Source organism: Mobula birostris, chromosome 1, assembly GCF_030028105.1.
Source record: "Mobula birostris isolate sMobBir1 chromosome 1, sMobBir1.hap1, whole genome shotgun sequence".
In the NCBI taxonomy this organism is placed as follows: Eukaryota; Metazoa; Chordata; class Chondrichthyes; order Myliobatiformes; family Myliobatidae; genus Mobula; species Mobula birostris.
The window spans coordinates 205,070,700-205,085,152 of NC_092370.1; the positions used below are offsets into that span (position 1 = coordinate 205,070,700).

The following is a 14,453-nucleotide window of genomic DNA, read 5'->3' on the forward strand; positions in this document are numbered from 1 at the left end:
TGCTAAGTGATTTGTCATATTAGTATTTGTAATGTTCTATGATGTGTGTTAGATATTATCAGTGAAAATGTTATAAAAGAAATTTAAGCATGACTTGCTCTAGTTCTGTAGGTTTTGAATCCCAGATTGTTTCACAGATTCACAGGAGGTGATAGATTAGGTGGGTGGTTGAGTAATTTGTGAGGAGGTACACTCCTTCTGATGTTTACACAGGGCTTCTGCATGCTTCCTTTACAAGATCTCATTACCAATACCATTTTGAATTTTCCTGTGAGAAGTCATGGCCAGAGGTTCTCAGCAGGGAATGTCACTTTTTTTTGTTTCAAGGAGAAATTTGAGCACGTCCTTGAATCATTCTCTCAGTTTTACTGGTACATTATATAGAAATGGGCTAGTGTGAAAAGCTATAAAATACTTAATAAACATTTCACAAAAATGTTTTTATTAATTGTTTATTTTTTTATTTCTCCTGAAATATTCCAGTAAGCAGCCAGCTGCGACAGTAGAGGTGGCATAAAGTCAGGGTACCCTTTATCGCTTTGAAACGAAGCACTACTGTATTGAAGGCATAAAGGAAAGACTGACAAAAATATATTATTAAAATAAAGAACAATATAAAGGTTATTCCTGTAGAAAAACAAGTTATTGTTCAGAAGATTTTTAAAAAATCCAATTCATTGTAACAATGCTCAAATGATACAAAAATCCAATTCTTTGTGAAAATAAAATTCAGAATGAGTATTACGAAATAATAAAGCTGATACTAGATTACACATTTTTCATTCAAAAGATACAGATTGTTAAAATTTGTTGCATAAAGCTGGATGCTGGGCATTTTGATTTAATTTATGCAAATACACACCATATTAAATAAGAAGCAACTTTCAGGATCCTAATTTAAGTATTATTATGACTTATGGCTGAAAGTATTCTTACACCAAATGTTATGTTCAAGATAACATAGAGCTAATATTTAGTTACACCAACCATTTTCATGGCATGAAAAATATGCCGTTACAGATCAGCATTTGACTTAAAACCATCCCTAAATTTTCCAGAATTCAAGCTATTCTTCAAGGCCAACACCATGAAACTGTAGAAACTAGCTTTCAGTGAGACTCACATAAAAGTTGCTAGTGAATGCAGCAGGCCAGGCAGCATCTCTCTTCCTTCAGTTAGTCCTGACGAAGGGTCTCCGCCTGAAATGTCGACTGCACCTCTTCCTAGAGATGCTGCCTGGCCTGCTGCATTCACCAGCAACTTTTATGTGTGTTGTTTGAATTTCCAGCATCTGCAGAATTCCTGTTGTTTCAGTGAGACTCACTCACTTAGCTCCAGTGTCAGGTTAGAGCAGTATTCCAGAACCGAAAAAGATGATTGTCAAAATGTTTCAAGTACTAGCAATAACATGTTATCATTTGAATATTTAATACTCGATTTCTTGATGCTAGCAGAAGTTTCCCAATGAACATAAAATCAGCTAACATAGCTTAGTCTTATTTTATTTTCTACTCAGATATTTCAAATGTTTCCACTTTTTCAAAAGTTGTTTTGATGACAATCAACCTTACAAAGCTAACAATTGTTTCTTTATAGTGTACATTCAACTATTTTGCACATTTGCAAGACTCTTAGAAGACTTAGAATAGTCCAGGTACACAATGTCATTCTTTTTGTTTGAGCAAAAGCATTTCTGAGTTGGTGATAACTCTTGATCAGATTGCCTCCATCATCTTCTTGTTATGTCTTCTTTCATTCTTCTGAAACAGATGTCAGACACTAAGTTTTATTATTCAGATAATAAAAAACACACAGAGTGACTTTTGGAATTTTTATGCTAGAATGAAAGGACTAATTTCTTCCCTTTTTCTCCTACGTACACTCTTCTTAATACTTAGTTTCTTTCATTGGTATCTACTTCCATTAGTGCCCAGTTGATGTGTGAACATTAACAACAAATAGTAGGGGTTAATTGTGGAAGACATTCCTGCTAAGATCACCCTCCTTTCCATCTGCTACATTCTTATAAGAGAAATCACTGCAGAATTTATAGCAATCTTGCCTGTTCTTTATTTGCCACTTTGGGCAGATGTTGAAAAGGAATGTTCCTGATCACTCTGGCTCTGATTTTAAATCTTTCAAGACCATTTTCTAACTTTGTCATACCCGTAAATAACTCATGTATCAAGAATGCAGTTTGAAAATTTGACTCTAAGCAGTGATAAGTTTCTAACATGCAGTTTAAAAAACCAACAGGCTGAGATTCACATAAGGAATAAGGTGATTAAAAATTACTTCAGCAACTCAACTGGTAGAGTTTAAAGGTGGTAAAAGTTCATTTGTGGAAGCTCATGACTATAAGAGTAATCTTAATTAAGTTTGACATACACAGGGACATGTTACAATAGCATTAAATGTAAAGAAAGAAGATGCTGGAATCTGAAAAATAAACTGAATGTGTTTGGAACATTGAGCAGCTCAGGCAGCATCTGGAGAAAGAGAAGAAGAGTTAATGTTTAAGGTCAAAGACTTTTAATTAGCAAATTCTGTCAGACCAGGTGAGGACACTGGCCCATCAGTGACTGTTATGGGATGATTAGTGTTTGTCAAGAATAATACTTTTCCAGTCCTGATGAGCGGTCGGCTCGAAACATTGACTGTTTACTCTTTTCCATAGATGCTGCCTGGCCCGCTGAGTTCCTCCAGCATTTTGTGTGTGTTGCTGGGGATAAGTCAATTGCACGTGTTGTCTATTGTGTGTGTTGCTGGGGATAAGTCAATTGACTGGAAGTGGAAGTAGAAATCAGTCATAATTTCCAATCTTGTTTAGTAACCAGTAATTGGGCTTCCTGCTTTGTAGATCTGTGACATACCATGTTCTTATTTTGAACCAACATGGGAGTGAATGACTAGTGTTCTAAGAATTACTTTGGTGACCGTAGATCAGATGAACAGACATATTATAATTCTCTTGTTGTACAGCTTCAAAAGTAAAAATACCATGAATGCCCATAGAAAGAGTCCTAATGTGAAGAACTTCCATAAAATGAATTACTCACATACAGTAAACACTTGTGGGGATGTTAGGAGATAGGGTGCTGCAAATGAACTTGGACAAAGATACAAAACAAATGGGATAATTTTTGCCATTCCAGAAAATGCATTATAGTTGACTGTAATAAATAGCAACAGCATTAAACAATGCTGGAGCGACTGGATAGCAGATGCAAAGTCACCCATGTTATAGTTCTTCCTAAACTCAATCTTACCTTATACACCGACTGGGATTAATGATCATGGCTAGTCTCTTTAAGCAAATTGGAAGCTTGGCAATGGTGCTACTGACTGGATAATCATGTTTACGTGCAACAAAATGAATTCTTTTTCATTCAATAAAGATTTCTGGCAGAAAACAAGTAAACATACCGTGGTTTAGGAATGTTGTGTACGTGAGACTCAGACATACATTAGTGCAATGAACAAGGTTTTTTGGATTTATTTCTTCTATCTTCAGAGCAGACTTCTGTTTTAAAACAAAAAGTAGGAAAATATTTGCAAAAAATCAGTTCAGAGTAAAAGCATCAACTTTTTAATCAAATTGTGATTAACTGTTCACTAATGGCTAATTTAAGTCTAGCCTGCATCAATATAGTTTAGACCATCTCAGAAAAGGATTCTCCAAAGTGAGAGAACATTTAGCTCCAGGAGCCTGTTATACCATTCGTTGAGATCACATCTAAATTGTAACTCATTTCCAATGGTTACTAAAAATTTAACTCAGATTTAAAATTAACCAGTTACCCTGTACCTAGTATTATCTGCTATTAATGAAAGAGTTCAAAAACTTTACTATGCTCTACATATAGAAATACTTCCCAATTTCACCCCAGGACCTAATGCTGGTAAAGTGAAAATAATTTCCCTCCCTCCATCCTAATCAGTTCCCTTCAATCATCCCTTAACATTCTAAATTCCAGGTTTACTACATTCCTTGTTACTGAAATCTCTCCTTGTAACTTAACTTTTATAAACCAAAAACTTTTCTGCTAATAATATACTGCTTTTGAAAGGTGGTGCGGTGTCTTCTGAATAAGGGTCATAGATCTGAAACATTTTGAACTCTCTTCCCAGACATCGTCTCACCAAGAGTTACTTCCAGCGTGCACAGTTCTTACATTGCTTTGCAATGTTCCCTCCCAATTTAAAGAATCCTTCTGAAGGTGAAGTGACTAAGTCTGGTCACAGTATTCCAGGCTGTGATTTAAATGAGGCTTCCTCCAAGGAAAGAGAATGAAACACACCTAGAAAATCAGCATCCATTTCGGAACCTCAAAGGCACTCCAGTTGCAGTGATACAGAATTAAAAGCAATATTTTTAATTACTTCTCACCTTACGAAAGGGAAAATCGATAGCATTATAGCTCATGGTTTAGTGAAGCAATTAAACTGCTGTAGTGCTAAAATGTTATGTTTTAAAGTGCTAACATATTTTCAGTTATTTATTTCAAAAGTATTATAATGTTATTGAAAAATATATTAAATAATAGGTATCAAATCCCTAGAGCCCTGTGTATAATAGAACTTTCCCTTTATAAGAATGTAAATTCACATAACAATGAAAAAAAATGTTTTTCAGATTCTTTCAGCCTGGATATACAATAGGATCAGAAACAAAACTGATTACTTTTGTCAACACTGGTCTGAAGAAAAGAGCATCTGGATATTCTAAATACAGTAAAGATTATTGATAGGAATCATTGATTCAGATTTTTTTCCCCAGATGCTGCCTGCTCTTTTAACCTTTTTTTTTGCATTTATTGTTTCTGTTCTGAATATGATCATTCATTTCATGAACAAATGATTTCTGATCATTCTGGATGTTAAGCAGTTTTATTTCAGTTTCAACCACTATAATAGTATTTTGTGTTCTCTTTGCTCATTTGTGTTAGTTAATACTTTATACTATATCAATTCAAAGTTTCATTTCATCATCTGCTGTCAAAGCCCTAATACTTCTTTATAATTCTCAAGCCTGATGCTTGAGATTAACAACTGGACTAATCACTGCATTGATACCATGACTTGAATGCTTCCTTTGTGTTTGGTCTGATTTCCAAAGCACAAAACTCAAAGTATAATCTGAAAGATGCCTTGGTTTCAGCTAATCTTCCAATTACGTACATTTAACTTTTTTTAATGTAGTATAGGTTTAATTCATTTGAAAATGCAACATAGCCATTTATTCTCTCTTGGTAGTGCACTTAAATGTTGGGTAGAAATGAAGTTGAATTTGATCAAGCTCAAATTCATCTTCATTTCTGCCCAATGTTGCCTTTCTGGAGAAATATTACACAGATCCTTTATTAATATTTCATTGGATAAAATTAATATCATGGACATTATAGAGCTTCTGCTATGAGTCATTGTTTTGACCAGTGTTTTGTCAAAAAGAAACAGACTGATTACTCAGTTACCTTCTTTGGGATCTTGTTATGTATTAATTACCCCCGCCTCCCAATTTTCTATAAATTAGCAATGAGTATACCTCAGAAATAACTAATAGGCTTTGTAAGCTGACAGTGTAACGTGTAAAATAAATTAAAATTTATCCCGTTTTCTACACTTTCAAAAGTGGTTGTATAATCTAATTGAATATATATTTTTTTCTTTAAAACTCATCAACTTATTCCATCAATTGTATTCATCTGAATTTATTTCATCCTTTTACTCTAAAATGGGGTAAAGTCTTGAATCAGCACTGTGTTAGTTAATGGGAAGGCTGATTGAGTTGTACGTGTGTGTATTAATCGACAATACAATTAAAGAAGCACAGAACAAGATTTGATAGTACAACTGTCATAATCATTCAGCAATAACCAGAAAATCATAGTGATGCAGTAAGACTCTTCCTGAATAACAATTTAACATACACTTTGCTGTAGAACAGAGCATTGTTCAAATTGGGTGGATGACAAAGTTCTTTTGCGTTAAATACAGTATTACACAAATTGACAAAGAAGAGAATTATTTCAATTGAAGCTCATTTATATCAGGTGTCTTGCATTTTAAAGTCAAATATTTTCTGATCTGTTTCCTGGTGTGCTTTGGAGAAACTGAAGACAATTACCTTTGCTTTTCTTACTTTTCCTGTCTTTTGATTTCCGACCAAGTAGTGTTAGGGAAGATCTGGGTGAAATACTTTTTGTAGGTGACTCATCACCAGAGTGACTATTCCTTGGGCTAGGACAAGTGGCACTTGTGTCAGGAATAGTTTGTTCTTCTGTTTCTGATATCGTTATTTCAGTGACCGTGTTTGTCTTTGAGTCAGGCATTTCACATCTAGAGTCAACTTTATTTTGGGAATTTATTTTGTTATCAGCTTGAGGTAATTTCCCATTCATGTTACTGCTATGAAAGAGTATTTCATTTTCCCTGGCCACAATGTCCACAGAGGCTACAGCATTACATTGTGTCAACTGTTCATGCTCATTTGCAATTAACATTTCTTTGCTAGATCTGGGGTTGTCTTGGCAAACAATTACTTTATTTCCATCAGTTGAGCATGTTTCAAGATTCTTGTCATTCACTTTCTCACGTTCTGATTCAGTTTCAGGTGTGTTTACTTCAGAGCTAGATGGGGAGCTTACAGATGTCTTGAGCACATCACTTATCGGTGCTTTGTCTTCAGCAGGTCTCTGTTCAGCAGGTGGTTGCTGGGTGACTAACTTCACCGTGGAATTAGAACTTTCATCCATGATTGCTGATGTAGTTGTGTATTGAGAAGCCCTTTTGTTTTCCTTGTCTTCTGTTGAAGTGTCATTTTGGTCTGTAAAACACACAAATAAAAATCTGTACATTTATGAAAGTGAAAACTTGCCCCATAATCAATACAGTTGGTTTAAATAATCAAATCTGAAAATATTTTCCTCATATTTCACCTACTTAAAATAAAAGCAATTACCATCACAATACATTCTAAGACCATAAAATCTTAAGATGTAGGAGCCATTTGGCCAGCTGAGTCTGCTCTACCATTTCATCATGGATTATCTGGGGATTAGAGGGCAAACAATCTCCTTCCTTCATGCCCTGACTTATCAAGAATCTATTAACCTATGCCTTAAATATACCTAATGACTTGGCCTCCACAGCCAACTGTGGCAACAAATTCCACAGATTCACCACTCCTTGGCTAAAGAAATTCCTCCACATCTCTGTTCTAAAAAGATGCCCCCTCTATTCTGAGGCTGTGCCCTCTGGTCATATATTCTCTTACCATAGGAAACATCCTCTCTATCGAGGCCTTTCAACATTTGATGGTTTTCAATGAGGTCACGCCTCATTCTTCTCAATTCCAGTGAATACAGGCCCAGAGCCATCAAACACTCTTCATATGACAAGACTTTAAATCCTGAATCGTTTTTTTGAACCTCTTTTGAACCCTCTCCAATGTCAGCACATACTTTCTTTGATAAGGGGCCCAACTGCTCACAATACTCCAAGTGAGGCCTCATCAGTGCGCTATAAAGCTTCAACATTACATCCTTGCTTTTATATAATATATAGAAGTATACTAGAGTTTCTCAGAAAGACCGTGCTTCAGAGGCTAAGTATACAGGAAACATTTCAGAAAGATTAACGATTTTTCTTTAATTAGGAAGGAAATCGGCATCATCCAAATGATAGAAGGAGAAGGTTGCTGAAGATAAATTTTAACTGGTCAGATGCTCAAAATCAGCTAAAAGGCACTGCTGACCTGTAGATCCAATGACCCTGCTTCAGTGCTGAGCTCCGGTATCCGCTGCACAGAGCAAGCTCCCTAAGACAGTATGCGGTTCTCACAGGCAACCCATTCTCCTCCCTCACCTGAAAGATGGCTGATGCAAAATACCACTCATAGGGCTGGATGGTAGGAGAATTTGGGGGGGGGGGGGGAAGTAAAAGGCACACGAAAGGGAATAGGTTGCAGGAGCCAAGTGAGAGAATGGGGACGATAAGAATGCATGGGGTGACATCATTACTCCCAAATTCAGAAAATTGGTTTAATTCCAAAAGTCCAAAGCATTAGTATGAATTCCGAATGAAAATAAAGCTGCAACAGTGATTCTTGTAAAATATCGCCAGCTACTTTTTCTTACTGCAAATACCCACCCACTCCCTGCTTTCGGTCATGAAGTCAGTTAGAAACCCATTCTGACTCCATTCAAAACCTCATTTGTAAACTGGAAAAAGTGCAGAAAAGATTTACAAACATGTTGCAAGGACATGAAGGAATGAATTGTAGGGAGAGGTACTTCATTCCTTGGATAATAGGAGACAGAGATGATCCTCTAGTGGATATAAAGTCATGAGAGGGTGAATGCACTCCATCTTTTTTCCCCAAGGGTTGGGGGTCCAAGAACTAGAGGACATGGGATTATACTGAGGGAGAAGGTTCAATAGGAAGTTGAAGGGCATTTTTTGTTTTTACATACAAGGGTGTATATATGTGGAGTGACTGAGGTGGTTACAATAAATAACTTTTAAAAGACAGTTGGACAGATAATGGCTTTGAAAGGTTTAGAGGGTTAAGGGCAAAATACTGGCAAATATGACTAGCTTGGATAGGCATCTTTGTCAGCATGGACTAATTAGTCCAAAGGACCTGTTTCACTCCTGTATGACTGTTAATTTATTAACGAGTGCCTTATTAAAGCCTTTTGAAAATCAAGATAAGTTGTGTTACCAATGTCTACCCTCTTCCTATTTTCTTCAAAAATATCTAAGGTTTGTTCAGTTAATTATACATCATTATTCACTGGTTTTATATGTTCCTCTCATCTCTCGCATAGCAGGGATTTCATTATGCCTGTGTTAAGAATGATGAAATGTTTCCTTAAATGATTGCTACTATCCTACTTTCTTTCCCAGCCCACTTTAGCAAAGCCTGCCTTTATTATTTGTAATCACTTTTAGTCAGGGTATCAGCTTTAGAATGAAATTTCTCACTCTAAAACTAAATATAAAAATATTGTCTTCCCCTGAAGAATTTGCTTCGTAATGAAAAATTATTAAATAATCCTATCTCATTACATATAATCAAATCAAATACAGCTTGTTCCCCATTTGGTTGTCTACAAATTATTCTAAGAAGCAATCCCAAATTCATTCTATTGCCAATTGTTGGTGCAAACGAATCAAAGATGAAAGTTCCCTGTGATATTTCAGCATCTTTCATACAAACACCTATTGTTTTTTAAATTTCTACATTATAACACATTAGGAGTCATTTCAACTGCTTCCATGAGTCACATAGCCTTGACATTTCTTATTCCTACCTCAACTCAATATACCTTTGATCAAACAAGATCATTCTTTTCTATTAAAGTCATTATTTTAGACTCCATTTTTGCGTCTGCCTATCCTTCCAAAAGATTAAGCACTCAAAATATCTGGATCCCATCCTAGTCACCATTCAACAATGGCTCTGTGATTGCTATCAGACCACATACCTGTCTTTCTCACTTTGTGCCATCTATTTTATGACAAATGTTATGTGTATTCAGATAAAAAGCATTTAATTTGACCCTTTTACTATTTCCCTATAATTTTACCTCATTTGTATAGAACTGTGGTATTCAGAGATGTTTATTATCTTCTTCTGAACATCCACTCTATCTATTGTTCAATTTTGGTGCATTCTGTTTCCAATAGCAAAAGAAAATCATAAACTAAACTATTAAGCAAAGAAAATATAACAAAACTAAATCTGCCAAAGTAATAAATAAGATCAATTCTGATATGAAGCCTGTGGCTGAGTTGATGTTACTTTGTTTTTCACATCAAAATGGTAGAAAATATTTTGATTTTTTCAGGATCAAAAAACAACAAATACATGAAATTGGATGCAGATTTTAAATGACTGAAAATTTGCTTAATTCAATTGCTATAAAACAAATATATCCAAGATTTAAAGGTAAGATTTTTTTGGAAGTGTCAGATCTGTAAATATATGCAAGGCATATTTTCCACAAAGTCTGTTTATATTTTGCATACTGTATATACACACACCCACCTATTGCAGTAAGCAATTTTAGAGCATATGTACTGTTGCATATTAACCAGTGTTGATCTAACTTCTAAAAAAAATCTTTTGTGATGATGCATTGCTGTATGGTCTTCACCTACTGAAAGACTTGAAAATAGCAGGTATAATGCAATATGAATTAGATAACTGCTACCTAAAGAAAAATATAAATCAGGCCACATAGTTTCTCAATGGGAATTCTGCCAATACGAATTAAAGCAAGGAGGATTACAGTTTGAAGTAACATCCATGGAACCATTTATTCTTACCCAGCAGTATTTTCCTGCTACTTGTTTCAGTAGTGGAATGTTTCGGAGCAGACAAGTTTTCACAATTGCTCCTAGCCGTCTTCTTCAGCTTAAAACCTTTTCTTATATCTGACAGAAGAGCGTCTATAATGCATTCTTCCTCTTGCTTTATTGGTAACTTTTGAACTGAAAAACATGGAGTAGAGTTTGTGAGATTTAAAGAAGAATTAGGGCATAAACCATGTCAAAATATTGAATTGAATTGAATTGACTTTATTTCTTACATTCCTCACATACATGAGTAAAAATCTTTACGTTACATCTCCGTCTAAATGTGCAATGTGCAATCATAGTAATTTATAATAAATAGAACAGTTAATGTAATATAGAGTACACTCGGATCAGCGTGAATTCATCAGTCTGATGGCCTGGTGGAAGAAGTTGTCCCGGAGCCTGTTGGTCCTGGCTTTTAAGCTGTGAAACTGCTTCTCGAATGGTAGCAGCTGGAATAGATTGTGGTTGGGATGGCTTGGGTCCCCAGTAATCCTACAGGCCCTTTTTACACACCTGTCCCTGTAAATGTCCTGAATCATGGGAAGCTCACAACTACAGATGCGCTGGGCTGTCCGCACCACTCTCTGCAGAGTCCTGTGATTAAGGGAAGTACAGTTCCCATACCAGGCAGTGATGCAGCCAGTCAGGATGCTCTCAATTGTGCCCCTTTAGAAAGTTCTTAGGATTTGGGGGCCCATACCTAACTTCCTCAACCGTCTGAGGTGAGAGGCGCTGCTGTGCCTTTTCCACCACACAGCTGGTGTGTACAGACCACGTGAGGATGTGATGTGGATGCTGAGGAACTTGAAGCTGTTTACCCTCTCAACCCCCGATCCATTGATGTCAATAGGGGTTAGCTCATCTCCATTCCTCCTGTAATCCACAACCAGCTCCTCTGTTTTTGCGACATTGAGGGAGAGGTTGTTTTCTTGACACCACTGTGTCAGAGAGATGACTTCTTCCCTATAGGCTATTTTGTTATTGTTTGAGATAGGGCCAACCAATGTACTGTTGTCAGCAAATTTAATTAGCAGATTGGAACTGTGGGTGGCGATACAGTCATGGGTATACAGGGAGTAAAGGAGGGGATCTTAATGCAACATAGAAACAATGAAAGTCTGGCAAAACTTGATAAGAGGCAGGGTTATATTACAGCAGGGCTGCAAACTTATTAACCCATTTAGCTACATTTTCATCCAGGTCATATATCTGTTTATCAAAAAACAGCAGAAGTCCCAGTATAGATCCCTGCAGAACATCACTAATCCCAGACATCTAGGTAGAATAAGTCCCTTTGACCACTGCCCCGTCTTCTATGGGCAAGCCAGTTCTAAATCCAAATGGCCAATTCACCATGGATCTCATGCATCTTAATCTTCTGGATAAACACCCTTCTATGCCTCTTCACAATTTTAAAGATTTCTGAATGGTTGCTCATCATATTCCTGCATTCCAAGGAATGATTTAACCTGGCCAACCTCTCCCTATGACACAGGTCTTCTAGTCCTGGTAACATGTTCATAATCCTTTTCTGTACTCTTTCCAGTTAATCTATGTCTTTCCAATAATAGGGTAACCAAAACATACACAGTACTCCAAGTGATGACTCAACAACAACTTGTACAACTGCAACATAGTGTCCCAACTGATATGCCCAGTGCCCTGACTAATGAAGGCTGGCATGCTAAATAGCTTGTTTCACTACCCTGTCTACCTGTGACATTGGTTTCAATGAACTGTGCATTTGTCCTCCTCAGTCCTCCCGTTCGATTATCCTCCTTAGTGCCCCACCAGTCATAGCCTAAGCCCCATGCTGGTTTGACTTTACAAAGTGCATCACCACACACCTTTCTTGAAATTCATTTGCCATTTCTCAGCTCATTTACCTAGGTAATCAAGATCCTCCTGTAATAATCTATGGTAATTTTCTTCGCTATCAACAACACCTCCTTATTTCCATAAGACTATGAGACATAGGAGCAGAATTAGATCATTTGGCTCATTGAGTCTGCTCTACCATTCCATCATGGTTGATTTATTATCCTTCTTGACCCCTTTCCCCTGCCTTCTCCCTGTAACTTTGAAACTCTTACTAATCAAGAACCCATCAAGCTCTGCTTTAAATATACCCAACGACTTGGCCTCCATAGCCATCTGTGGCAATGAATTCAGTAACCTCGAGTTAAAGAAATTATTTCTCATTTCTGTTCTAAATGGACATTCCTCCATTCTGAGGCTATGCCCTCTGGCCCTAGACTCCCCCACTATAGCAAAAATCCTGAGTGTAAGCCTAGATTCAATAAATGCCTCTGACACATTAACCCTTTCATTCCCTGAATTATTCTTGTGAACCTCCTCTGGATCCTCTTCAGTGTCAGCACATCCATTCTTAGATATGCTCACAATACTCCCAAGTGTGGTCTGACCAACGCGTTATGGATTCTCAGCATTATATCCTTGCTTTTTATTGTAGTACTCTTGAAATGAATGCTTGCATTGCATTTGCCTTCCTTACCACTAACTCAGCTTGCAAGTTAATCTGTAGTGTATCCTGCAAGAGGACTCCCAAATCCCTTTCCACTTCAGATTTTTTTTAAATTCAAATGTTCATTTATTATAAAAGTATATAACTCTGAATTTCTTCTTCTTCGTCAGATAGCCACAAAACCAAGAAAGTGTGGCAGCACAATCATCAAACCCCAAATCGCCCTCCATGCACAAAAAAAACAAACAAAAACTGAACAGGCACATTGACCCCGAATCCCCCTCCTCCTCCTCACACAAAAGAAAACGAGAAAGATCGGACAAAAAAAAAAACACAGAATATAAAAAACTATAAGACTGAAAAAAAATAGTCCATAGTCCAAGTCCATATCCAAAACGCAGAAAATCTGGGGAACATTCTCCGGGTACAGTAGGAACCACTCCCATCTCCGGCAGCAGATCAATCCCACCAGTGATCAAAAGGCAGGCAGCCGGCCCTCACCTTCCGCATTTGCTTTGATATTTCTATCTCCCTCGTTTTAATCAGCAAACAATGGAAGCCACAATTGGCAAGATGGAGTTGAACATTGGCCCATGCCCTGTCCCATAGCCTTCTCATCATGAAGTTCATGCACTCTGCTTCTGTCTCCTGGCATCCTCTTGGAGACTGCAGAGCACTGAAATACTCAACTGATTTCCAAACCACAAATCACAGACTCCAACAGCTCCAGAATCACATTCAAGAGGAAAAACAATCATAAAATACATAAAAGAAGTGAAATATATAGTTTTGTGGTCTACCCAGAAGATGTCAACTGTAGGAGTGTTGTACGCAGGCACCATCTTGACTAGAAGCCTGTTGATATCCAGCCTTTTTTGTACCTTTATTCTTTCTACCATATTGCATGATCATGTACTTCCCTACACTATGTTCCGTCTGCCACTTTGCCCATTCTCCCAATCTAAGTCCTTCTGCTGACTTCCTGCTTTCTCCACACTACCTGTCCCTCCACCTATTTCTGTATTGTCAGCAAACTTGGCCACAAAGCCAATTACATCATCTAAATCATTGACATACAACATGAAAAGAAGTGGCTCCAACACCAACACTGTGGAACACCTCTAGTCACTGGCAGCCAATCAGAAAAAGCCCCTTTTATTCCCATTCCTTGCTTCCTGCCAGTCTGTCAATCTTCTATATATGCTAGTTTCTTTTCTGTAATACAATGGGCTCATACCTTGTTAAACAGTCTCATGTGTGGCACCTTGGCAATGGTCCTCTGAAAATTCAAGTAAACAACATCTGCTGACCCTGCTTTGTCTATCCCATCTATTATTTCCTCAGAGAATCCCAACAGTCAGGCAAGATTTCCCCCTAAGAAAACCATGCAGCGATCGACCTACTTTATCATGTGCCTGAAATACCAGACTCCAACATCTTCCCAACCACTGAGGTCAAGCTAACTTGCCTATACTTTCCTTCTACCTCCTTCCCTTCTCAAAAAGTGGAGGGCCATTTGTAGTTTTCAGCCTCCTGAAACCCATTCGGGAATCTAGTGACTCTTGTAAGATCATTTTTAATACTTTCACAATCTCTTCAG

The 14,453-nt window shown here is 37.2% G+C and overlaps 1 protein-coding gene across 3 annotated transcripts in view; it reads right to left on the reverse strand.

The window, feature by feature from the left end:
* Window positions 1-436: 436 nt before the first annotated feature.
* inf2 (inverted formin 2) overlaps window positions 437-14,453 on the reverse strand; it is an 86,775-nt gene continuing 72,758 nt past the window's right edge. For 2 of the 3 annotated variants that reach the window (XM_072269609.1, XM_072269617.1), the window contains exons 20-23: window positions 10,336-10,500; window positions 6,128-6,826; window positions 3,427-3,523; window positions 437-1,760 (exon numbers count right to left, since the gene is read on the reverse strand). In XM_072269609.1, the coding sequence (XP_072125710.1) occupies window positions 3,468-3,523; window positions 6,128-6,826; window positions 10,336-10,500 (920 nt within the window). In that variant the 3' untranslated portion in view covers window positions 437-1,760; window positions 3,427-3,467. The remainder of the gene's footprint in view (window positions 1,761-3,426; window positions 3,524-6,127; window positions 6,827-10,335; window positions 10,501-14,453) is intronic. The other variant, XM_072269624.1, reaches the window with a different exon arrangement.